The sequence below is a fragment of the Megalops cyprinoides genome, chromosome 5, assembly GCF_013368585.1.
Source record: "Megalops cyprinoides isolate fMegCyp1 chromosome 5, fMegCyp1.pri, whole genome shotgun sequence".
Lineage (NCBI taxonomy): Eukaryota > Metazoa > Chordata > Actinopteri > Elopiformes > Megalopidae > Megalops > Megalops cyprinoides.
In genome coordinates this window covers 14,968,451-14,990,876 of record NC_050587.1, presented here as the reverse complement: position 1 = coordinate 14,990,876, position 22,426 = coordinate 14,968,451, and the positions used below count along the sequence as shown (strand labels likewise).

At 41.9% G+C, this 22,426-nt stretch overlaps 1 protein-coding gene across 1 annotated transcript; it reads right to left on the bottom strand.

The window, feature by feature from the left end:
- Positions 1 to 337: 337 nt before the first annotated feature.
- LOC118777653 (centrosomal protein POC5-like) lies at positions 338 to 11,201 on the bottom strand. The gene is made up of 12 exons (XM_036528760.1): positions 10,894 to 11,201; positions 10,265 to 10,412; positions 9,067 to 9,177; positions 7,740 to 7,903; positions 6,835 to 7,011; positions 6,037 to 6,141; positions 5,258 to 5,437; positions 4,040 to 4,199; positions 1,931 to 2,073; positions 1,578 to 1,679; positions 1,032 to 1,211; positions 338 to 737 (listed from the first exon to the last, which is right to left on the bottom strand). The coding sequence occupies exons 1-12, from the start codon at positions 10,975 to 10,977 to the stop codon at positions 594 to 596; spliced, it is 1,698 nt and encodes a 565-aa protein (XP_036384653.1). The 5' UTR covers positions 10,978 to 11,201; the 3' UTR covers positions 338 to 593.
- Positions 11,202 to 22,426: the final 11,225 nt, after the last annotated feature.

Below are 22,426 nucleotides of genomic sequence, written 5' to 3'. Positions count from 1 at the left end.
ATTTGTATTGGGAATGAGGACTGTAATGCATTTACAAATTATCAATAAAATTTATTTGGGGATAACATGTACATGTTATCAAACATAAAAATAATTTTCAGTACATCATGGCACCATTATTGTAACAATGTGCAAATAAATGAAATGGAGATATGACAATCACAATCTTTCAGACAGACTTTGGTCTGCTGAATAACAGGTAGATTTTAGCAATTGTTGGCAGATCCAACAAACCTGATATCCAACACTCACTTTTTGCCTACCACATCAAATTAGACTGTATGATGTGCATCTGAAACCAAGGATCTGCTACAACAGGCTATGGAAGCTGTGGCACTTGTATTCAGCTTTCCTTTTGACACAGCAGGTGTTAAAATGTGCTGCTGTATTAATGTGCAGATGTCTATGGACAGATGTTTTACTTTTAGATGTAGATGAACATGTATGTGCATGCATGCATACAGTACTCACGTATGTGTGTGACTTTGAATGTGTGTGTGGACGTTTGCTCCACTAACTTGAGATTGACTGTTTCTCCACCAGCATGCATGGCTGAATGTGAGGTGGACTGGTGGATTACTATGTACAGAAGTTTACTGCACTACCTTGATGGACTGTACAAAACAAGAGGAATGTGGTGTGGGGCTCTGGTGGGCAGACTTCTTGGCACTTGATGATCCCAAACCGTTCTGGGATGATCTGGGGTACTTTGCTGCTGTCGCCTGACTGACAGTGAGCTGACAAGGAAGAACAAGAAGGAATGCAGTGTTACATAAGTTCACAATTATATAACACTCTAGTAAGAGGTACATTTGGGGGAAAAAAAACGTGCCTATATCCAAATGACCTTTTGTGTGCTGAAAAATTAACTGTAACCCAAAGTAAATCAAACCTACCCATAACCACCTTCAGATACTATACGCAATACCAAGTCACGGCAAACATGTTGCTGCTCGGTGGCAAAAGACTGAAAAGGGCTTTGACGGACGGCCCCGCTGCACTGCCTGCGCGAGGTGGGATTTAGTGCCCACCTGTGTGACAGGATGATGCCGCTCCACCACGACCGTGCTCATGGGCGGGGTCACCCCCATGACCTGGAGGTTGTCTGACACCAGGCTCTTCTTGGCCCTCTTGCTCAGCTGCCCTGCGGCTCGAGGCGCGGCGATCTTCGGGGCCCTCTGCTGGCCGAACGTCACCAGGCGTGCGCTGGGCTAAAAGCGGGCAGGAATTCCATGGAAATTACTTCACATCCGACTTAAAAAATATGATTAATTCAAGCATCAAGAAGCGGTTAGACATAAACTTAACCGGGTATTCTTAAAGCTCGTTAAAAGATACAATCCTGTTTTGCTCCAGGTAATGTTTAATCATATTTTCATTTCAATTTGAACAGAAAACAATTCAGACTTTTTTTTATTTCATTAAGGTTTACGTTAATAAATCAGTACGCTTCACATTTTGAAATGTGCCAGAAAAGCTTAATTTATCCTAATTCTGCAGAAGGAAAAAAATTAACTGAAATAATTCCTCTCTCCTTATTATTAGTGTAGTCTTAGAGGGAAAGTGGTGAATATTACCGGTCTATGAGTGGACGCAGTGCCTCCTGGTGGCGCGACACCACTGATTACAGTTCTGGAGGGGAGTGCTTCTGCTGAGCCAGGCCCAAACTGGAATATCAACTGGAATGACAGACACAAGGCAAAGATGTATCACCTAACAGCCCAGCTAAATGAAGAGTGGCAGTGATGCAGGGAGACTGAAACGCTGTCTACACAGTGACCTCTTGTGGTGTCTATTAACAAAGCAAAAAGACAGTATAAGAATTGACGTTTGACAGCCAAGAGGATGACAGACAGACTTTAGTAGAGTTTGGTGAAGGATTGCCTATTCCCTGCACACAGTCATGACAGCCCGGGCCCTGGGCTCTAACCATCTGTTCCGGATCGCTGCGGGTGGGGGACGGCAGACTGGCGGACTCCGTGCGGCTCGGACCCAAACGTATGGGGGAGGTGGGCTGGACCTGAAAGTGGACCGAGGCGCTGGAGCCGGGCTCATCCTGTGAGGGAGGGGCATCTGCAGGAAGGACAGAACCAACCCGTCACTTCCTGCTCAATAACCGACGGCAGACCAGAGCAATCGCTGACAGAGTCCACACTGCTATCTAGCGGAAGACATTAGAAAGATTAACTGCTTTTGTCATTTCAGCTTTGCAGCAACCTGTGTCATCTGAGGAAATCAGGTTTCTCTCATAATCTATTCTAATTCTTTTTCGCATGCTTCAGGAAGTAGCATTTCTCAAACAGTGAGAGCGTAATAAGCATTTAAATAGCACACGACAGGAAATCATTCAACGGACCAGTGTAATGGAATTTCAGATGACAGTGAAGTCCCCATTGCAGGAAATAAGAAACCGTTGGCAGGAGTGCTTAAGAGATTCAGATAAGCGGAGCGATGTAAAATGAACAGGAAAAGGTGACAGTTCCCTCAGCATCACATACTGTGCCACAGGGCGTTGTGTATTAAAACGTGAAAGGCTCGGCCGGCCGTTTCCAATGACAACAACAACATTCGCCAGCCGTCCCCCACGTCCTTTCTCACCCTACCGAGCACCACAGAGCGGAACAGGACACTCCAGAGTTCTGGAGTAAGAGAGAGAGAGAGAGCCCCAACCTTCCTGCAGAGCCAGTGCCAGTCAGCATTTCTCCCACCGACTCACTGAACGACAGCCAACCCCTGATCCACTCACAATGAACTCATGACAGTCGATGGCTGTGGAGCGGGAACACAGCGCGGTGCTGATGGGGTGGGTAGGGGGGGCGGGGGCTGGGGGTGTCAGCGGTGCTCCAACGCGCAGCCAAATCACAAATACTTCACGTTGCTGATTGCTGACTAATGGTTCATCATTTACCTAATTGTTGTTGTTCAGTGTTGCCATAAAAAAACAAGGGGGCTGAGATAACGAGTGGTGGAAACTGCATTCGTGAACACGTGTGATGTCAACAATTTCTGCAATTCTGCAAGGATTTGTAGCTTATTATCGTTAAATAAACGATGGCTGGTGAGGGAAAAGGAAACGGCCACGGCCTGTTGTGATGATTTTGCTCGGGACATGCGGTTTCCCAGCTCGGTTTTCACACAGCACGTTTTACATATAACCCACTTACGCAGCGGGCTGCTTTTACAGAAGCAATTAAGGTTAAGCACCTTGCTCAAGGATATAGCGGCCCTCAGGAGAATAAAACCTGCAACCTTCAGGGTTCACGCTCAGCCCTTTCACCACTGCGGCAAACTGCTGCCACCACTGCATGTGAGGCAGAGAGCCTGATGCACACTCACGGCACATTTCAGGATAGTATGTTTAATACTTCCAGCCTTTGGCACACTATGAAATATATATGGGATATGCTGTTTCAGTTCAGCATGTTTGATTATTAGGCTTCTTTGCACTTTAATATTGGAAAGTTTGAGTTTCAGGCTGAACTGGAAAGAGTGGTAGAAATGTAGGAGTCCATAAATACTGCAAAGGCAAAATTCAAGTGAAGATCCACATCCAGCCACTGTGTCTTTGCATTTTCGACAATCCACCGAACATTAGAGCTTTTTCATTCAGCTTTTTTGGGCTCTCCTGGTACTTTTCCCACAATATCACTGATCTGAAGCCATTAAAGGGAGGAAAGTATGCAGTTGGTCTATTCTTGTCTAAATGTATCCCCCCCAGTGCACTTCTGCTGCGGTGCAGAGCTTTAGTTACTACACAGATAATGTTCCTATTCCCCGTGTAATATTCTCATGACTCAAGAATTAAACTAAAGAAACTAGGGACATTTATTCTTTGATTACAGGTTGCATCCAGTAAATGCTGACACATATGAAAAAAAAATATATATATATACACATACGTGCCAGCATTCACTGACATATACACACATATACTCATATATTTTGTTTATATAGGCAATATCATGTTGCTTCAACATTAATGTCTGTGTGCAGGGTCTGGTGATGTCTGCAAGTGTGGCTCGACAGGTAAGGTACTCACTGGGGTCCAGCCTCCCCTCTGGGTGGAATATGCTCATGGCCTCCATGTTGAGGGCGCAGACCCCGCGCATGAAGGCCTTCTTCATGGACTCCTCGTAATGCTCCCTCTCATGCTGCAGCCTCTGGATCTCCGCTTGGGCCCGCTCCAGCGCCACCGCGTACTGGGGACAGAGACGGTTAGCATGCCCACTGCTCCCGAACACTGCCCCGGGGGCTCCTGGCTTTTATTCAGACCCCCTCCCATTGCTCCCTCCCTGCCCCACCGCCATCTTGGCCTTGATGACAGCTTTATTTGCCCATTTTGTAGCAGCTTCTTGCTATTCACGCTAATAGCTGTTGAACAGCTTGACGCTTTTATTGAAGGAGATTCAAACCATTCCGCTTCCAATGTATCACATTACTTCCTATCCACACTTATACCTGGCCTCCTGCGGTTTCTCTATTCCGTACAAACCATTTTCCCTCATATAAATACATTTTTTTCAAATTGAGACAGAAAAATTCATATTTCCATGCTCTGTCATAGGGTTATGACCCCAGGTAACACAGCATTCTTTGTGTAAGCGGTACATAAAAAGCATTCAAGACCTGCGCCGAAAGACAATGCAGCACGTCTCTGAAACGCTCTCACGATGCAGAGCAGCATCTGAATTGCGTTTAGCGGTGGCGTGAAAGGAAAGCCCTCTCTCTGTGCACGTCCCCTTCCTTCAGTAACGGCAGAGCTGCGGTAATGAACAGCCAGCAGGCTACACTGCTGCGCTGCCCTCCCGCTCCGCTGCTACAGCACCCTCCATCCATCAAGCTCACTCACTGTGACCGCGTCAGCGCCGCAATTACTCTCAAACATTATGAGCCTTTCCACACCGGCCGATTTACAAAAGAATGCTGGAAGTGAGCATCTCTTTAACGTATCAGAGGGGGCCACGAAGTCCATCGCTGTTTGTTATTTTCCTCTCGGTTCTTGTTTTTTGACATGAGTGAGTGCGATATCTCGCGACACTTCCAGAAGGAAAGCCTGTCTGGTGAGTGCAGGGCTTGACTGGCAAAGATGGCGACCAGAAAGCCAAGTGATTATGCAGGAGCATCCATCCCTTAATCTGACCACACAGGGCTTTCCTCATGACGTCCTCTGGGCGTGCCACTGAGACGAAATGACATACGCACAGACCGACACGCCCCTAACCCTCTGAGACGTGTCACCTATGCCCCGCCCCCTTACCTCAGCCATCTTGGATTCGTAGCCCGTGGACAGCTGCGAGCAGACCTCCTCGGCCCGGCCCTGGCACACCCTTTCCACCCTCCTCTTCCACTGGCTGTGCATCAGAGATTGCCAGGCCGTCCACACCTTCCTCTTCAGCTGGAGCTGGTAGTGCTGCTCCGCCACTCTGGTGCGACGCGACTGTCCACAGGCAGGAAAAAATGGGCCGCTTAGAGACACACCACCTGCCTTTAACTGTTATTCGTCCCATGGGCTCAAGTTTTTACAGTGGGACACCAACGGAGCTTCTAAGTCTTAAAAAAATGCACAGCGCTGCTAACAACAAAATGGTAATACTGGCTTCATGCGCTGAGCCCCTTCTCCTCCTTTTGACTGATTTTGTGCTGCAGTGGGTCATCAACATTGCTAAAAGACAAATACGACAGATAAACTGATGAGGATTTAACGTGCTCATATAATGTGGTGTCACGATGACAGGAGAGTCAGCAGTGTCACTTCATTTGCATAAACCATAATGTTTTTAGATGACTGTCATTAGGGTTTAATGGTGTAACGCACCAAAGATGGAAAAATGCAACTTGTGCATTTAGACCTGTTAGGCTGGTGTTTTTTTGACTGGAGCTGACGTTATTTTGTTCACAAGGGCATAAAGCTGAGGAATGAGCATTTGGGTATAATCTTTTAGGCAACAAAAACAAATGGTGCACAGTTCCGACTCGAAACAAAATAAGGATTTTCTGAATATGAATTAGGCGCATCTCCCTGCAGCGCCCCCTCACCTCCTCTCTGGCCTCGTTGTGGTGCATCCTCCAATGACAGAAGGTCCTCATCAGCTCCAGCCTCTCCTTCTGTCTCTCCAAGGCCTGTGTAAGGTTACTGATCACCTGTAGGAACACAAACACATACATACTTTACCTTATACTCCTCTTCCTCCTCAAAAAGCCCCATCCCCCTTTCCACCCACCAAAGCAGCTGCCAGAAGGAGCCTGGCATGACATTAGAGCTGGGAACATCTACAAAATATCTGATGCATTGATTCATTTACAACGATGGACAGTCGTTCAAAAAATCAGCTTTATTTCGTGTAGTTATGTCACCTGTTACTAACACTTCTCTAATAGAAGTGAGCTGCCTAAAACGACTTCACTGACAATATCAACAATGTCAAACATTGGTATGTTTGATTCTTTAATTTTGACCCTAATAAGAAATAAAGATAACATTTTACATTACATTACATTCATTTAGCAGATGCTCTTATCCAGAGTCACTTCCAGCACAAAAGAACATAAGTGCATTAAAGTTGAATGAGCAGCAGTGTCAGACCAGGCCAACACTCCCAGACCAGTGAGTGTGAGCATAACACTGTTCAAGGCCTAGCCCAATTTAACTTGTGCAACCTCACTAGACAAGGGAAGCCACACTCTACATTTCTCTACATACAATATCTACTACATTTTATACTTGATTAATAATATTTTCATGTAACACATAAAGCAGCTACACATGTGTCCCTGAATCGCTGTGTGGTGTTAAATCCGTGCTTGAGCCAGTGGCGGGGAAACGCGTGCGGTCACCTCGTCTTTCCTCTGGTTGGACGTGTCGTAGACGTGCAGCAGCTCCTTCAGGCCGTCCATCTCCGTGCTGAGCCGGGCCAGGTGCGCGGCGTGCTTCTGCCTCTCCCTCTTCAGGGCCGCCCGGTGCTGCTCGATGACGGCCAGCTTCCACTTCCTCAGCTCCGTCACCACACTCACCTGGAGGGGCGGGAGCGCGTCACGCGGGGAGAGGATGAGACGGTGCGTCGTGAAACCGATCTTCCTGATACCGTGCGTCCCCCCCCGGGGGAAGGTTTAGGAACATGCTTGGCCAAATCGGGTCTCTTACCTAATACCGTACATCCATATGCTCACTGCAGATACAGGGTCTTGCACAGAGATTTTTGTGCGACTGGATCTCTTAAGAAAATTTATTTTGACAGATGCATCCATCCATTTCATTTTACCTTGAAGTTTTATCCAGGTACCCTAAAAGCCACTGATTGTGGTAAGCCTTTCAATTAGATAATTCTAAATGTGGAAAAAGGCAGCACAGTACTGTCTCTTTCTTCATGGTCTTAGCCACATATTTGATGTCTGCACAGACAGTGATTTGCTGTGACAGATGCTGTTGGCAGGATATATCCGTGATTTGAGATGTCAGGGTTAATGTACAAGCCAGAAAGCTGGCCTATTTCTTAACGAGAAGAACACAGACTCCAGACTCCTTAGACTCCTGAGTAAATGACAACAAACTAGCGGGTTACCAAGAAATGTGGAAGTGTTTCACACATTGTGACAGAAAATGGACAAACTGCATATTTTCTTTTTATAATTTTGATGATATGCAAGTAGAGTATTTGACCAATTTCCATGCTTGTGACTTTTCCATGTCTAGCTAGGATGAGAATAATTGCGAGGATTTGATTGCAGGTGCAGTAACTTGCCTTCAGCTCACTGCTCCAGGTGTCTAGCAGATCCTCCATCTTGCTGATGTTCTCTTCAGTTATGAACATCTCTGTCACCACTGTGACCATGGGGTCCGAGCTGCTGGGGTTGGACCTCTCCAACGGAGTTTGTGCTTGCTCTGATTCCAAGTCAGGCTGTTCGGCTAAAACCACAAACAAACACCATTGATGTGACCATTTTCACCATTCGATTTTTCCATGGACGTGAACAGTTCCAGTTCATGTTATTCCCTTCCTTGTATTTAGGCAGAAAACCTGGTGATACTCTGCAGCTCAAGCATGTCAGCTTTCTCCTTCTTGGACTACTAAGTGCTATTCTTACTTTCCATTTATCAACATAGATGTTTGTGAAACCTAGCAACATAAGTTCTCTAACAAGTTCCACTCAAAACACAAATAGGTAATGTTGCTGCAATCAATACGCTTCGTAGAAAATCATCTTCCTCATCTGTTCAGATATCCCAAGATTAGTTTTAGATGAGCGTTACACTGACCTCTGCGCAGTAAAGCTTAGAAATCCCCATACAATATTCATTTTTCATTTGCTGTGTTTAAATTTCATTTAATATTTCATTCTTGCAAGAGCAAGACTGCAATGGGTATTGCCGTGAGATTTTATCAGTGTAGACAAGTACACATAATTCTTATGCACTTCCTGGCTTGACAAAAAGACATGTAATGCATTTTATAAAATGTCCCTGTAAAGACAGCCAGTGCAAACCAACAAAGAGAGAAAAAAAAGAAACAATGAATTATATTCCTTTATATTGGTTTGGTCAGTAGCACTTACAAAACATTTTTATGACACCAAGCACTGCAAATATACAACAAATATAAACAGGTATGTACAATAAAAGCAATGTATTATGTAGGCCGACATTTTGTGTAGAGCCTATAGCACGTAACGTGCTGCTAATGGTAACATTCTGACTTAGAAGAATCTTTGTTAATTTATGACACTAATAGCATTTGTTACCAATAGAAATAGGTGGCTAATTCCTTCCCTCAATTCCTGACATGTCCAATAAGACATGGCCATCTCTTACGCATTACTAAGTACAACCTAACAATATTCTAGTATGAAATAAAAGTTTATAAAGTTGTATTTTAACACGGATACATGCTAAAATGCTACCAAATGCTGTATTACTGAACAGGGCGTCAACCCCTATAAAGAATAATGAGAAACCACATGCTTTCCCAAACAGCCCTACTCCTGCCAAACATAAACTTCAGCCGTTCCCCACAAAACACAATAAGCTAAATTCAATTACATTCAACCACACAGGCTGTGCCCTCCGTTTACCTTCAGAACCTCTGGCTGGTCCTGCAGGGCCTGCTTTGGGTGGTGTGACGTGAGTGGCTGACGTCAGCTCCACGTTGAATGACCTCCTATCCTTGTGTTCAGACGCGGGCACTGAGAAACCAAGAGCTGGTGAGAACAGATACGGCAAGGGCTTCTTGCTTCTCATCTCTAAATGGTTTTATGTCCATTCTTAATGAAGTTACGGAGAGGGGGAAGATAACATCTTGAAGGACAAAAACCTGTTTTGGCACCGTTCCAGCAAATCGTTACGATCAATTGTAAAACCCACGGTCTTTTAGGACCAGCCCCTCAGGCTCATTGTGTTTCATTTCTGACACGCTCTGGTTTGTAGAGGAGTCTATTGATCAAAGCTTGTGAAAGAAAAAGGAATTCATGTTAAAAGTGTTGTACCAACAGAAACTGCCTGATGTCTGATGTTTGTCGAGAGTTGGGTATTCACCGTAGCTTAATGAACTGAGGTTGTGTTTGCTTTGTGTTCATGACCACTTACAGGTGTTGACCTTGTCAATTCATTGATAATTTAATTAATTTACCCTTGGACTTAAGAAAAAAAAATCACTTACCAAATATACTGTAGCATGGGAACTGAAGGTTAATAAAATCTTAATGGCTTTATGTAAGTAATATTCAACATTCCATTAGATATGGAGGCTTAATTTAGTACAGTTGTAATGTACAGTTAAAATGCACTAGTAAAAGTAACCTGGAGACTATGAGCTTATGTTTGTTGGGAAAGGCACATTAAGATTTTGTGGAATACCTGGAGAATTAACTGCCTGGGATGTGAATGTTTCCCAATTAGCTAATCACAAAGTATAATCCTGGCAAAGTATAAACCCTGTCAGAGCTATTTTATCTGAGTGCATGCTCCTGTGTATGTGTGTGTCAATACTGGAGAAGAATAACCATGGGAAACCAGACCAGACAAAACCTTGTATTTTCATTTAACACACTCTTTAAATCAGTCTGTAAGTTATATTTTTACTTTGAAAAGCTCACAGCACAAGCATACAATGTCCTATGCAACAAGGAAACGTTTTCTGTGAATATTAGAGACTTTAGGCTCTTCTTGTCCAGATGAAACAAGTGACAGGGGACAGAGCCTTGAAAAGCTTCGAGATGGTTTTTGTTTTCCTTCAAGCTAACCGAGCGTGTCGCCGTGAGGGCAGCATCTTACCCGCGGAACGCTGAGGGGGAACGTCATCCATTAACGCAGAGGTTCGGCCGTCTGCTGACAGCTGGGAGGCGCGCAGCGACTGCCGCAGGGCATCGGCCGCAAACTTGGGAGTCACAACAGCGTAACGGAGCAACTCTTCATACTCATTCTGTCAAGCCGTCCCAGAGCAAAGAGAAGCGTATAAACACAAAAATCATTGGCATTCTTGTATGGACGCAGAGATTGTTTGCGCTTTGCAGTGGCAATAGGAGAGCGATTCCCTTGGGTTTTCAAACACGTGCTGTGTTCTGGTAAAATATCATCTTCTAATGAAGCTGATCCGTTAAATCTGACATTCTTACAAAAGATTGGCACAAGGACAGACACGTTAATAAGTGTACAAATGTGCAAACATTTAACATCTAACTACAAACTACTATTTGGATCACCAGAAATGAATCAGCGTACAGTTGGTAACTGTTGGAAATTGTCAGACTGATAACACCGTGGTCTGGGATATTTCAATGTTGGCTCTGGCAAAAAAAGAGACTCTGTATGGATAGCCTTACGTTGTTCACTTACTAGTTATTAGCTGTATTTACCACAAACCATTTGCTACAATAAAGATACAGTATTCAGCAGTACCATACCTGCAGCCCAGACGAAACCGAACTTCCCGGATCAGAATCCTTTGGCAGAACGGGAGCATTTGACTCCCCTTCGTCTGAAGACATCTGTGTCAAATAAACTGCTGTAGCTTGAAACGTATTGTGGCCCTACTGTATTCAGCTAGATCAACTAACTTGCGCCCTATAGGATTTACCTTAAAGAAACGCGACATGATATGTAGAAAGTACCAGTTAAATTGACAACTTGCTATCTATTTAACTAAGGAAGCAAGCTAGCTGGGCCAAATTCTCAGAACTAGGTCTAGCTGGCTGTAGCTTTGTGTTACGTTTTAAAGAAAACTACAGCTAGCTAGCTGGCTAACGTTGGTTACGTTTATTTACTCATGCCAGCAGCTAGTTTGCAACAGAAAGAGTCACCTAGTTAGCTCGTTAACTAGCGAGATAACCAGGTAGCGTTAGTAGATTGTTAGTTTGCTTGCTAAAACACCTAACGTCAGGCCAGCTACTTATCGTGACAACGTCGCCATAGGGAGCTACAGTAGCAACAGAGAACCAAAAATTGTGTGTAGCAGTTAATGTTGGCTAGCAACAATTTCGGTGAAAAACTGCAATAAACTAGGTCATTAGCTAACTACCTTAAAACTCCAGGTGATATTCACGGTCCAGCCTCAAAGATTGCATTATTTTGTTAACTTTCTCTTTCCTTCCTGACAGTTTCAAACTGACAGACGCATCATCAACAACACAAAATTCTATTGGCTACTGTAGCACGCATTGTTCCTTATTGGCTTCTGTAGTATGTTCCCATGGCAACATGTTTGGCGGAAACGACGCAGAGACTCTTGTCAACACCAGTCCACGTTGTAGCAAGGTAGCCTGTTCAACTCTAAGGGCAGCAGCTCTAGTTTGTAAATGTGTGCGTTAATTCCAAGTAGGCTATGTAGTTTAGTAAACTTCACGCGTTCTTCAGAAAAATTCAGCAATCTTGAGGAAACAAAAACAAAAGCTACCTCCTTAACGCTTTCTTAAAAGCAAATCATGCTTGATCTGATAATAATAACTTTTGCTACCAGCAAGTGTCATTACCTAAAACTGTATTTTTATTATTTTCATAAACTCTTTGCGTTTAAATCAGCTCAGACTCAGCTGATGAAATTTGTGTACGTGTAATTCTATCAAGTTTACAAATATGTCTCAAAGTAAGTATTGATGAAATGGCCAACAACATAGTGCTGTATTGTTAATGTCAGTGACTTAATTACATACTCTGGATCATGTTCATAAGGGGGCAAAATCTCACTTTGATTTGAAGTGCAGTTTTAGGGTAGCATCGCTGAATAAAGAATGAATAAAAAAAGAATGGCATAACCTGCGATAAGTCACAATACTTACATTTTTACATGTTTATTGCGTGTAAATAGAGCTAAATTGTGTGAGTGTGTGTGAAACTATAATAGGAATGGCAGCTAGCTATGTAAGAAGCATTTTATCAGTTTTAATGGAATCCTTAAAGGAGAGGATAAAAATTTCACAAGCTCATCAATCAGTTAATAAAATTAGTCTCATAGCATTAGTGGTTGCCAGCAGCAAAAGCAGTTTCTGGTAAGTAGGTGGTGACACAATATGTGGTGCTCTGCAATGCAGGGACAAATATAGTCTCTCTAGTTGGATGCCATAGTCAGCCGTGTCAGAGAACCATGAAAACAAATACCAGATTGGACCCCGAAACATCTTCATAAGAGCGTGGGGGAAAACCGTCTGTGACCTGTCTCTACACTAAATTTGAAACAAAAGCCACAGCTACAGCAATAATAAATCACACTGTCAATGAAAGTCACAGGGGATTCCATTACTGTTACAGTACACGCACAAGGCCTATTACAGAAGTAGAAAGTGCTGGTTATTTTACCTATGCTTTCTCACACTATACATTATCATCCATGAATACAACAACAGGAGTGGGATGTTACCAATGTTATGAGATGGAGGAATATTTACCAGTAGACATATCTTTTTTGTATGTAGACCTCTGACTGTAGGGTGGTGCTGGTAAGGGCCATGTGAAGGGGCTGGAGCATGTTATCAAAACCCATGCCCTCGTTGAGTGGATGCATTGGGTAAGCAGAGTTTTTTGAAATATCTTTTTTCTCACATCATCTCGGCACTGGATGCATCAGACATATAGCAGGGCTTTGTCAAATTTTATCAGTTTCTGTTTCAGGTCAGTACTGAGTTTTCAGGTGTAACAGGGTGGGATGTGACATACTGCAGACTACAGTTTAAATTAGATAGTTCTTGGTGAACATTGAAAAATACCTACAGTTATTCGACCTGAATTGTTTTGCAACCACTCCTTGATCTATCATCCAAGTTCACAAAGCTTGAGATTTCTCAGTGTGAGATTCCTCCAGCTGTCCTTCTCTGGCTACATTTTTATAGTAAGGTGATGTTGGGCCTTTTGATCTATGAAGAAGAATTGATATGGTTTGGATTCTGTAACTGAGTCACTCCTTGATGCTCCTTGAGGATATGTCTGTCCTTGAGACAGACATATCCTTCCAAACATTAGCTACACTAGAGCAGCTGGATTAGATCCTGTAACACTAGCTCAGAATCAATCAAAGGTGAAAATGGTGCAAAACCTCAAACCTTTGCTGGGATGGACAGAAAGTCACACGAACCTGAACTTGTCTGTCTCCAAGGACAGAGTGGATGACAGTTTATATGATGAGAATGGTAACATTGGTGAGATCATGTGGATGCGTTAATTGGATCTGCCATAATCTGCGAGTGGGCCCATAGTGCCTTTGAACTCTTCAGCTTATATTTAAAGTTGCCAAGACAATGTCTTATTTTAGGGGAAAAGGGGAACTTTAGCATAAAAGCTATTCATATAGCCTTTAGTTGTAATCTATGTGTCGCAGTGGTACGATGTTGCTGGTGACCGAATGTAAACAGGCAATGATGGCATCTCTTTCACTGCATGTGTCACAGATGCACAAACAGAAGGCATTTCCTCACCTCAACATCACACTGCCTTTCAGACTTCATGATTTGTTTTGATTTGTGTGCAGCGTGCAGGCTTCCTCTCAGCAGATGCCACTCCCCCAGGAAGACTCATCATAAATTTAATTTGTGTTTTGTTCCTCTTTGTTTAATCCAAATGGAAAACTCCATGAGGGGTGTGTTATGCGGTCCCTAGTTGATTCAGGTCTGGTGATTTAACATCCTTACATGAATATATGTCAGTGCTTATGATTTTACAGGATCAGGTTTAAGGGAAAGGTTCCCCTTATAATCTGTGCTTAATCTGCTATTGATAATATTGTTATTCAGCCATCCGGTTTGCTAGTGGACCACCACTACAATATTTATCTAATGTTTAGCACTCGCAGTTGTAAACACCTGAGCAATAAGTCTGGAGCTCCAACTAATTTTGCTTCCTAAATTAAGGACTTTTATATGAAAGGCTCATGCAGTCTATGATTGGAAAAAATGAACACGCAAAGACTGTCTTTTCCCCGTGGAAAGACATCCGCTAAGCAAATGAATAATAACTGAATAATAATAATAGATGAATAATAACAGACATCAGGATATTTGCCATACATAATTGTGTTCCTGTATAAAATGCATCAAGTAAAATATTACAGATTTAATCACACCCTGGACACCAGACAGAGCAAGTTGGTTTTAAACTCTTTGTCTGTTATTCAGGCTTTAGATATATAATAATGTATATATATATATATATATATATATATATATATATATATATATACTTCCCTCTTTTCATGTATTGCATGTATTCTCACTGCAGGGTGAGAGTCATTTACAGGCCCTTTTATTTAATCTGCTTCCACGCATATGCTCCTCTGCTCTCACAGATCAGTGCGAAGCACTACGCGTACATTACTATGATACATGATAATATTTTCCCTATAAATAAACACACTTACAATAGTCCTTTGACATATGTGTCCTTACATTACATGTGTTGCTTAGTAAATGCACCTAATATAGCTTAGTCCTTTCAACATTTTCTCTTGAACTGGTTACACATTTACATGTGGCAGGTGCTCTTATCCAGAGTGTTGTTTGCATATTGCCACAGTATATTACAGAAGTATATGTGGGATTGTGTGTCCCTTGATAAGTGTGTACTGCGTGTCTTTATTTTTTTATAAAAGGGGAGCTGGCAGGCTTGACTCATATGGTTGGTTCCACATCCCAGTTCAGTTCAAACAAAGAAAAACACTGGTGTCCTCCTTTACATACAATTAACCTGAATATCTATATTAGTACTTCAGTTATCTAGTTTATTTCTAGTTTGTTCACACTTGCTAATATAAGTGGAGACAAGTCTGAAATGAAAAGTAGCGACAGTCTAGGCCAGATAACCAGGCATGGATGATTGCCAAGACTTCAATAGCCTTATTGGCCCAGTGGAAATTGACTTGCTGTACATTTTCCATCTCTGGAACATACTGAAAGAATTCAAAATTGGTAAGCAATATTGGAATCTGGTTTTGTGTGTCATTATCCTCTGGGATACAATGAGTATCCATACCAAGTTATGCGGAGAATGGACAGTGAGGCTACATTGCATGCAGATTAGTGTCTGACTCCAGCAGGCATTTGCATAGGATATGGGCTGGATCTGGGTCTTTTGTTTCTAAAAGATTTTTTATACATTATTATTTACTCCCTCATTTGCAAGTATGTACTTCCTGTTGACCACATTGGAAAATTGCAAACGCTCAGTCATTACTATAGACTAGCAGGACCGCTGAAAGGTAATTCTCACAATGCCTTTGAAACATCCAGCAGAAATCCTACCCAGCCTCAGCAGCACTGACCTGTGAACCGTAAATTAGCTACAACAAATGTCAATGAAAATGAATGGTACTTCTACAAATCTAAATGGCTCTTCTTATGAAATGGGATACAGATTGCCTCTATTTGTTTTCGTCTGTATAAACGGGTCAATACAAACAAATGGTATGTCATGAATGAATAATCCTTCAGAAAGTACAGCCCTATTTATCTTTTCTGCCATACCCAGTCACCTCGCGAAAGGATGGCAAGTGAGGCACAACGCAGGTGAAATTTAAAAACGACTCAGTTCAATTTAAACATAGTGTGTTAGGTTTAGACAAATAAAAATAGCATGTGTCAATTATCACAAGATTGTGCCAGTGACTGTGACAGCGTGAAGCAGAGTGTCCTAGTGTTAGCCCTTTGCTAGTGTTCCCGCAAACCGTCACTGTGTACAGAACTCAGCAACATATATGAAACGGGGTGCAAGAAAGACTAAGCGAGAATGCAATTCAATGCAGTTAATTCCTTTTAGCTGTAAATCATTTTGGATGTATAGATGAAAATGCTTTCTCCCACTGCTGGGTATACAGTAAATGTATTTTTAATGCCTCCTGGTAAGAACTGGGAGCAGTTAAAGGAATTGTTCTGTGTCTGGTCCCTCAGCATTGTGCCAATACTTCAGTTTGGTGTGTTAATTAAAACCATATTGAGAAAAGCACATAAAAAATTACATGGCAAAGTCTCCATTATGCTGGATATGCATGAGCGATTCTATCAAGGAATATTTTATAGCACTGTGCTGGAAGTGTGTAAACAGTTTGTAATTAGTCTTTTCTTTGACAGTACTCTCTGACATCTCCCCAATCCTCAGATGAGCAGTGCCGTCCTAAAGCAATATTGGTGTAACAGTAAATTAGGTGTAATCAGCCAATACATGATTAGGGGATTGACATTAACGATCATGCCTCAGAATGCTTTACAGTACATGAAACAAAGTAAGGATTATGCTCATAATAATAAGTCTAATAATGAGTCTAGTTGATTTTCAGCACATTCAATAACACTGCATTTGTGGCATAGAATTTTCACATTATTGCTTAATATAACACACATTTTACCATTGATACATGTATTTTTCATTATTTCCGGGCAGTCCTTTGCAACCCCGTTACCAGCTTCCTACATGTCTGTTCTCTTCCTCCATTTACAGTAATTCCTTTCATCTACTGCAAAGCTTCCGTTCCCCTCTGCTGCCTCTGAGGCGTTACATCAAAAAGACGAAGCCCCCGCTAAACACCTGGAAACACGACGCCGTACTTGAGCTGGCACGAGAGAGGGGGCGTGAGTAATCCTCGGAGACAATACACGAGCGAGGTGACAAATGTGTTTTTCACAGCGGGTTTGGAGCGTGCTTTCCACGCGCACAGCGCTGTGACTCACAGTGAGTCAGGTGGAGAAGAGTGGTCCCTGATACAGCACGATGCGCGGCCAACTCCCCCACCTCGTCGAGCCCCGGCAGCTAATTGTCTGCTGCCTTCCATCCGTTCTAAGCATGTCCAACAGGCACAGACAGGAGCGGTGGGTGTTCTGAGGGTGGAATCACGCTTCCCCGAACGATAATGGGAGACACGGCTTCCAGGGGTAACCGCACCAGGGCTGCATAATCTCTGGCCCTGACTGCACTTCGCCAAACATGAGGGATTTTTGATGAGACAGTACATGCATATGTGTCTGGTGACCTTTCGAACCATTATTGCCACATGGTAGACTGATGCCTTTTTCCCAGTTACTAAATAAAGACTATGTGGTGTCACCACAACCTTAATTAAGACATTTGAATGATACTTTGAAGAACTAATTAAAATTAATATTTGTATTTGCAGGATTCATTTACATATGGTGGGCCATGTTTGTGTTACTTATCAAATAAAATTTTTTATGAGTATTACCAAGTGCTGCACTGCAAGACTTTTGAGAGTATTAGAATATCTCCACTCAGATGTGTAAACAGTATCTTTGAAAATAAACAACAGCCCCTTGCTTTGAAGTTCAGATATCAATCTCTTCTCAATCAAGCAAATTTCCTCATTGGAAATAGAAGGGTAATCAAATCTTTCCATGATGCTGGATTCTGTCAGCAGTCCACATACGATACATTTTGTCATTTGGTGTTTGTCATTTAGTGTTTGCACTGTGTAGCAGGGACATATTTATATCTCGCCTTTATGGAAGTTATATGTGGAGCAGTGAGGAGGTCTGCTTTGTTATTTCTGTCCTGGGAAACAGTAATTGTGCTGTGGAGGAGGGTAATGGAGGAGCCGCTCCACGGGCCAGCCCATTATTGCCTCCCCAAACTCAATTAGGGAGACAGAGCAGGGCTGTTGACCAAGCTTTTGCACACTGCCTCTTTCCCAGGTTTGGTCCAAACGAATTCGCAGCTAAAATCTGGGGGTCTTCACTGTGAAGTTAATATGTTCAGTTCTGCAGGTATCACATCGACTACATTTAATTTTGAGGCTGACAAGACAGTGGTATGGGATCAGTAGGGGCTCTCTTAAAATTCCCTTTCCTGTGCAGTCAATACATATTGCTGTGAGGTGGTTGTATAGTATCTTACATAACAGCAGTTAGATAAATATAGCCGTGTTTTTTGTTTTTTTTTTTTTGTTAAAAAACCTGCTTGAAAAAATCTCATCAAACATAGGCATGTTTGTCTCTGAGTACACAGTAGCATTCTCTCAATCTCATGTAAGCAGAGAATGTTTCAGCTGTCTTACAAGAGGCTAAGCTTTCAAGTAGCAGAAGACAAATACAGTAACACCTACGCTCTACCCACCTCTACCCACTATTGATGAGGAATGATTCAAATACAGCTACTGTCTCACGTGAACATTGTGTTTTAGCAAAAGAATACTATTGCAATTTCATATATATATTTACCATTGGTTGGAGATAAATATGAAATTATTTTTGGTAGCCCTAGATTGGACATTAAGTAACCATTAAATCAGAGCTTGATGACAGTGCTATCTGTTTCATTCAATGATTAATTAACATATGACATTATTAGTGAATACTCTGTGATGGTAAAGGAGCTAATATTGCATGCAGAAGCTGTTCCAGCAGAGCTAAAGAGTATGGTGCTGCAGATGTTCATACTTCATCCTATTCTCTGTCTCTGTATGTGGCTGCCTGTACGAGTAGGTTTCTGCTCACCCCAGATATGTGGCTCCTTGCGTGTCACTGTCGTGGGGACAAAATTGGTCTTACTTCAAAAGGCATGACTAGTGGGAGGAGAGCTAATGAGTAGCTCAGGTAACTCCACAGAGCCACACCACCAAATGTGCTGGTCTCTTTGAAGTAGATTGACTGTTAGCAGACCATGTTTCCCTCTGTAAGGTGTATGTTCTTGGTTGGATTAATGATGGCACTGTACACCCCTGTGTAGTGTAATATTTCATACAGGGAGGAAACAGAAGTGCAGGCAAAGCACCAGCTACTAAGGAAACTACATAGCAGATGTAGTCAGTATCAGTGTATCAGTATCAGTATCAGATGTAATCAGTGATCTGATCTGCTAAACCCTTTATCAGAACTGTATTTTTCCATTTATTTTCCTAGCCTACGTAAGATGGCTTAATAAGAATAAACCCATTTTGGATGTGGTTTTGCTACATTCTCCCTGTAAAGGGCAACAAAATGGGCATATGACCAATTTATAGTCTTTTTTTAGTTGTGTCTCTAGCACAGTAACCACACCCAGCAACATGCCACACCTCTGCCCCTCACTTTGCAAGTCATGGCCGTGCTGTGCTGATCAGGACTTAGCCTGTCTGTGTTATCTTAAAGACATGTTAATAGCACATTGGACCATCTCTGGTTTGTTGAGTCACATTGAATGCGTTTGGCTCTTCATGGTATAACAGGCTTACTCACCAACACATTCATTTTAAACCCCTTATCTCAGTTTGCCTCATCCACAGTCTAACTGATCTCCGCCCTTCACAAAACAGTTTGAATTTAATGGTTTCGATTTTCTGACATTTTCTCTGATTTACTCTAAAAGAGGAACAGATACATGAAAACTAAAGAACACACGGGAACTTACGGCAAGTCTCTGATATAAAATGACTTGTTGCTCCTGCTGTTCAGAACAGATTGAGCACTATTCAAATTAATTAAAAGGAATCAACACAGCAAACTGCTGCAAGGGGGAAGCTACATCGATTGACATGGTAGCAGTTGTATAAGCAGCACTGTTGGTACTGTAGAAGCTGTAGTGTTCAGTGGGTGATTGATGGGATTCTGGAAGGCTTTCCCATTGTACAGAAACACTCCATTTCCATTTCAGGGTAACACAATCTGACATCACTAATGTGAAAATAGTTTCTTTAGTTTGATTTGGCATAAGTTAAACATGTTTTATTCAGCTGTCAAAGTTGTTTCATTCCTGTCATTGGCAACAATGCACATGCTAAACAACTATTTTACTTTATTTTTACAGTTTTTGGAAAATAAAGCTAGAAAATGTCTAGGCTTGTGATTTCTGGGCGGTCTTAGTAAAAAATTGCATCTTTCTGAAGCTTTTATTGTTATTATTACAGAATTGTGCTAACAGATCTCAAATCAGCAGCTCTAAATGCTCAGTGTGTGCTTTGTTTGAAGTGTGAACTCCTTCACATACAGATATACAATTATTCATCACCTCAGAACTAGTTCAGAGGATCAGAGGATGTGCAAAGCATACTATGGCTTGCAGTGCAATTGTCTTTCAAATAAAGATGCCTAAACCATTGTTGAACATTGCTCTATGAATAAAGTTAAAAGTGAGAAAGTTCTCTGAAGGCAGAAACACCAAGTCTTGTTTTTAATAATCACGATGCTTTAATTACAAAGTGTCTTCCCGAAGGCAATCAATTTACAATAGAGGAGCAAACAGTATATTAAGTGGAGACCCACAGGCCACTTGAAATTAATCAAGGTTCTATGAAATGTTGATTCATTTTTTATATAAAAAATGTAGATACGCTTAATCATAATGTTGATGAAAAGATAAGACAGTGAGATACTTTAGGTGGCCTTTTAGAGGAGGACAGACAAAGAATAGGATATGTCTTTGATATTTTAAGAAAGTTAGCCTGTCAACATGTGCTTTATGCAAATGTTTGGTATATTAACAATGCTTGACATTACTGCTGGATTGCATTGTGTGAAAAGAATTAATTTCCTGTAATGTGCACGTACATTTGTGAATCCACACCAGAACTGCAGCAGTAGTTCGCTTAACTCCATACAGTGCCACTCAGAGACAAAAAAACAATTCAAAGTAGGTATTAACAAATAATGCCAGCTTGGGCCCAGAAACAACATCCGGATGGAAACATAGAAGAGGTTGGGGGTGTCATGGTATGCTGTAAGGTAAACAATCTGAGGGAAGAAATCAGGAAGCCCTATTACCTTAAATTCAGAAAGAACTGAAGTGCTCCACACACAGAGCCAAGCAGTTCAAGCAAAGCACATCACCACAGGGATAACAGTAATTGTATAGCAGAAGGATTGACTTACCCCTAAAATGTGATGAGCTACTGTACCACTCCAGAACATATTTGATCTGTACCATCTTGTGTTATTGTGTATCTCTGGCCATTTCTAGGACAATTTCACACCAGTGCAAGCAATGATAACACAGAAGAGAGCCGCTGATGAAGGAGATATGCAGTGACCAAATGGTATGAAGCAAATGGAGTCTGGAGTTCATGGGGGTCATTCAACAACAACCAATAACATACCACGCTGTAATTGAGACGGATGATAATAGACTGAAATGGAAACATCCTCACAATATTAATCATTGACTAAAATGTTATCATTGTAATCATTGTTTCCCCCATAAAATACAAATACTGAATATGTGAGGATCTGTAATTAATTTTAATATCAGATGATCCAATTTAGGATACGCTCACATGTAGTATCCTTGGTTGTCTTCGGATTATGAAAGTAAGCACATTTTTACTTTGCGTTATCTATCAGTACCAATACAACCTCTGGTCAAGTGTGGTCAGAATGAAGCAAGCCCCAGTTTCCCAGCCTTCTAATGTAAAGCCACCAACTAAGTAGCTTTCTCCATATCACAACATGGTCAGGAGCTGATTTACATTTGCATATTCCACAAAATTTAAAAGCAGTCAGAGAAACTGTATCTCCAAATTGTAATTGTAAGTGCATATATAAACACACCCTTATTATGTTTACTTATTCCATATTACGTATCATTTTATTTCATTATTTATTTGCTTTCTCCTCATTTGCCAGCCCAGTTTTTTGGAATTGCCAATTGTATTCAGTAGAAGGCTCATTTCATCACAGCAAGCTGTGTGTTTGTGCAGCAGAGCTTCTGTGACACAGCTGGGATTAAATCAGGGCCATAGAGTTCATCTTGCACTCAAGGCGAGCGTTTTAACAACTGAGCTACTCATAAATGCCATATAGAACAATGGACAACTACGCTGATATATTAGTAGGAATGGTGTTTGAATTTACCGTTGATGTATCTCATTTCTAGGATGCTTATATTACTGTCAACTCCAAGACCATTTCAAAAACTTTAACCTTTAAGAATGAGAAAGAAGGGTGATTGAATTCAGTCCTATTAGATTTCAGGGATAAATATTCTTGGGGTAAATACCAGATTCTTTTTGTTCTAAGGAATCTTGTACAATTTAATGAAAAA

Excerpts from the sequence above, each read along its gene's own strand:
- LOC118777653 (XM_036528760.1), bottom strand. The coding sequence starts at position 10,977 with ATGTCTTCAGACGAAGGGGAGTCAAATGCTCCCGTTCTGCCAAAGGAT. Across the intron at positions 7,904-9,066 it reads ACCAGCCAGAGGTTCTGAAG|CCGAACAGCCTGACTTGGAA; the intron begins GTAAACGGAGGG and ends TTGTGGTTTTAG. Across the intron at positions 7,012-7,739 it reads CCTGGAGCAGTGAGCTGAAG|GTGAGTGTGGTGACGGAGCT; the intron begins GCAAGTTACTGC and ends CCGCCCCTCCAG.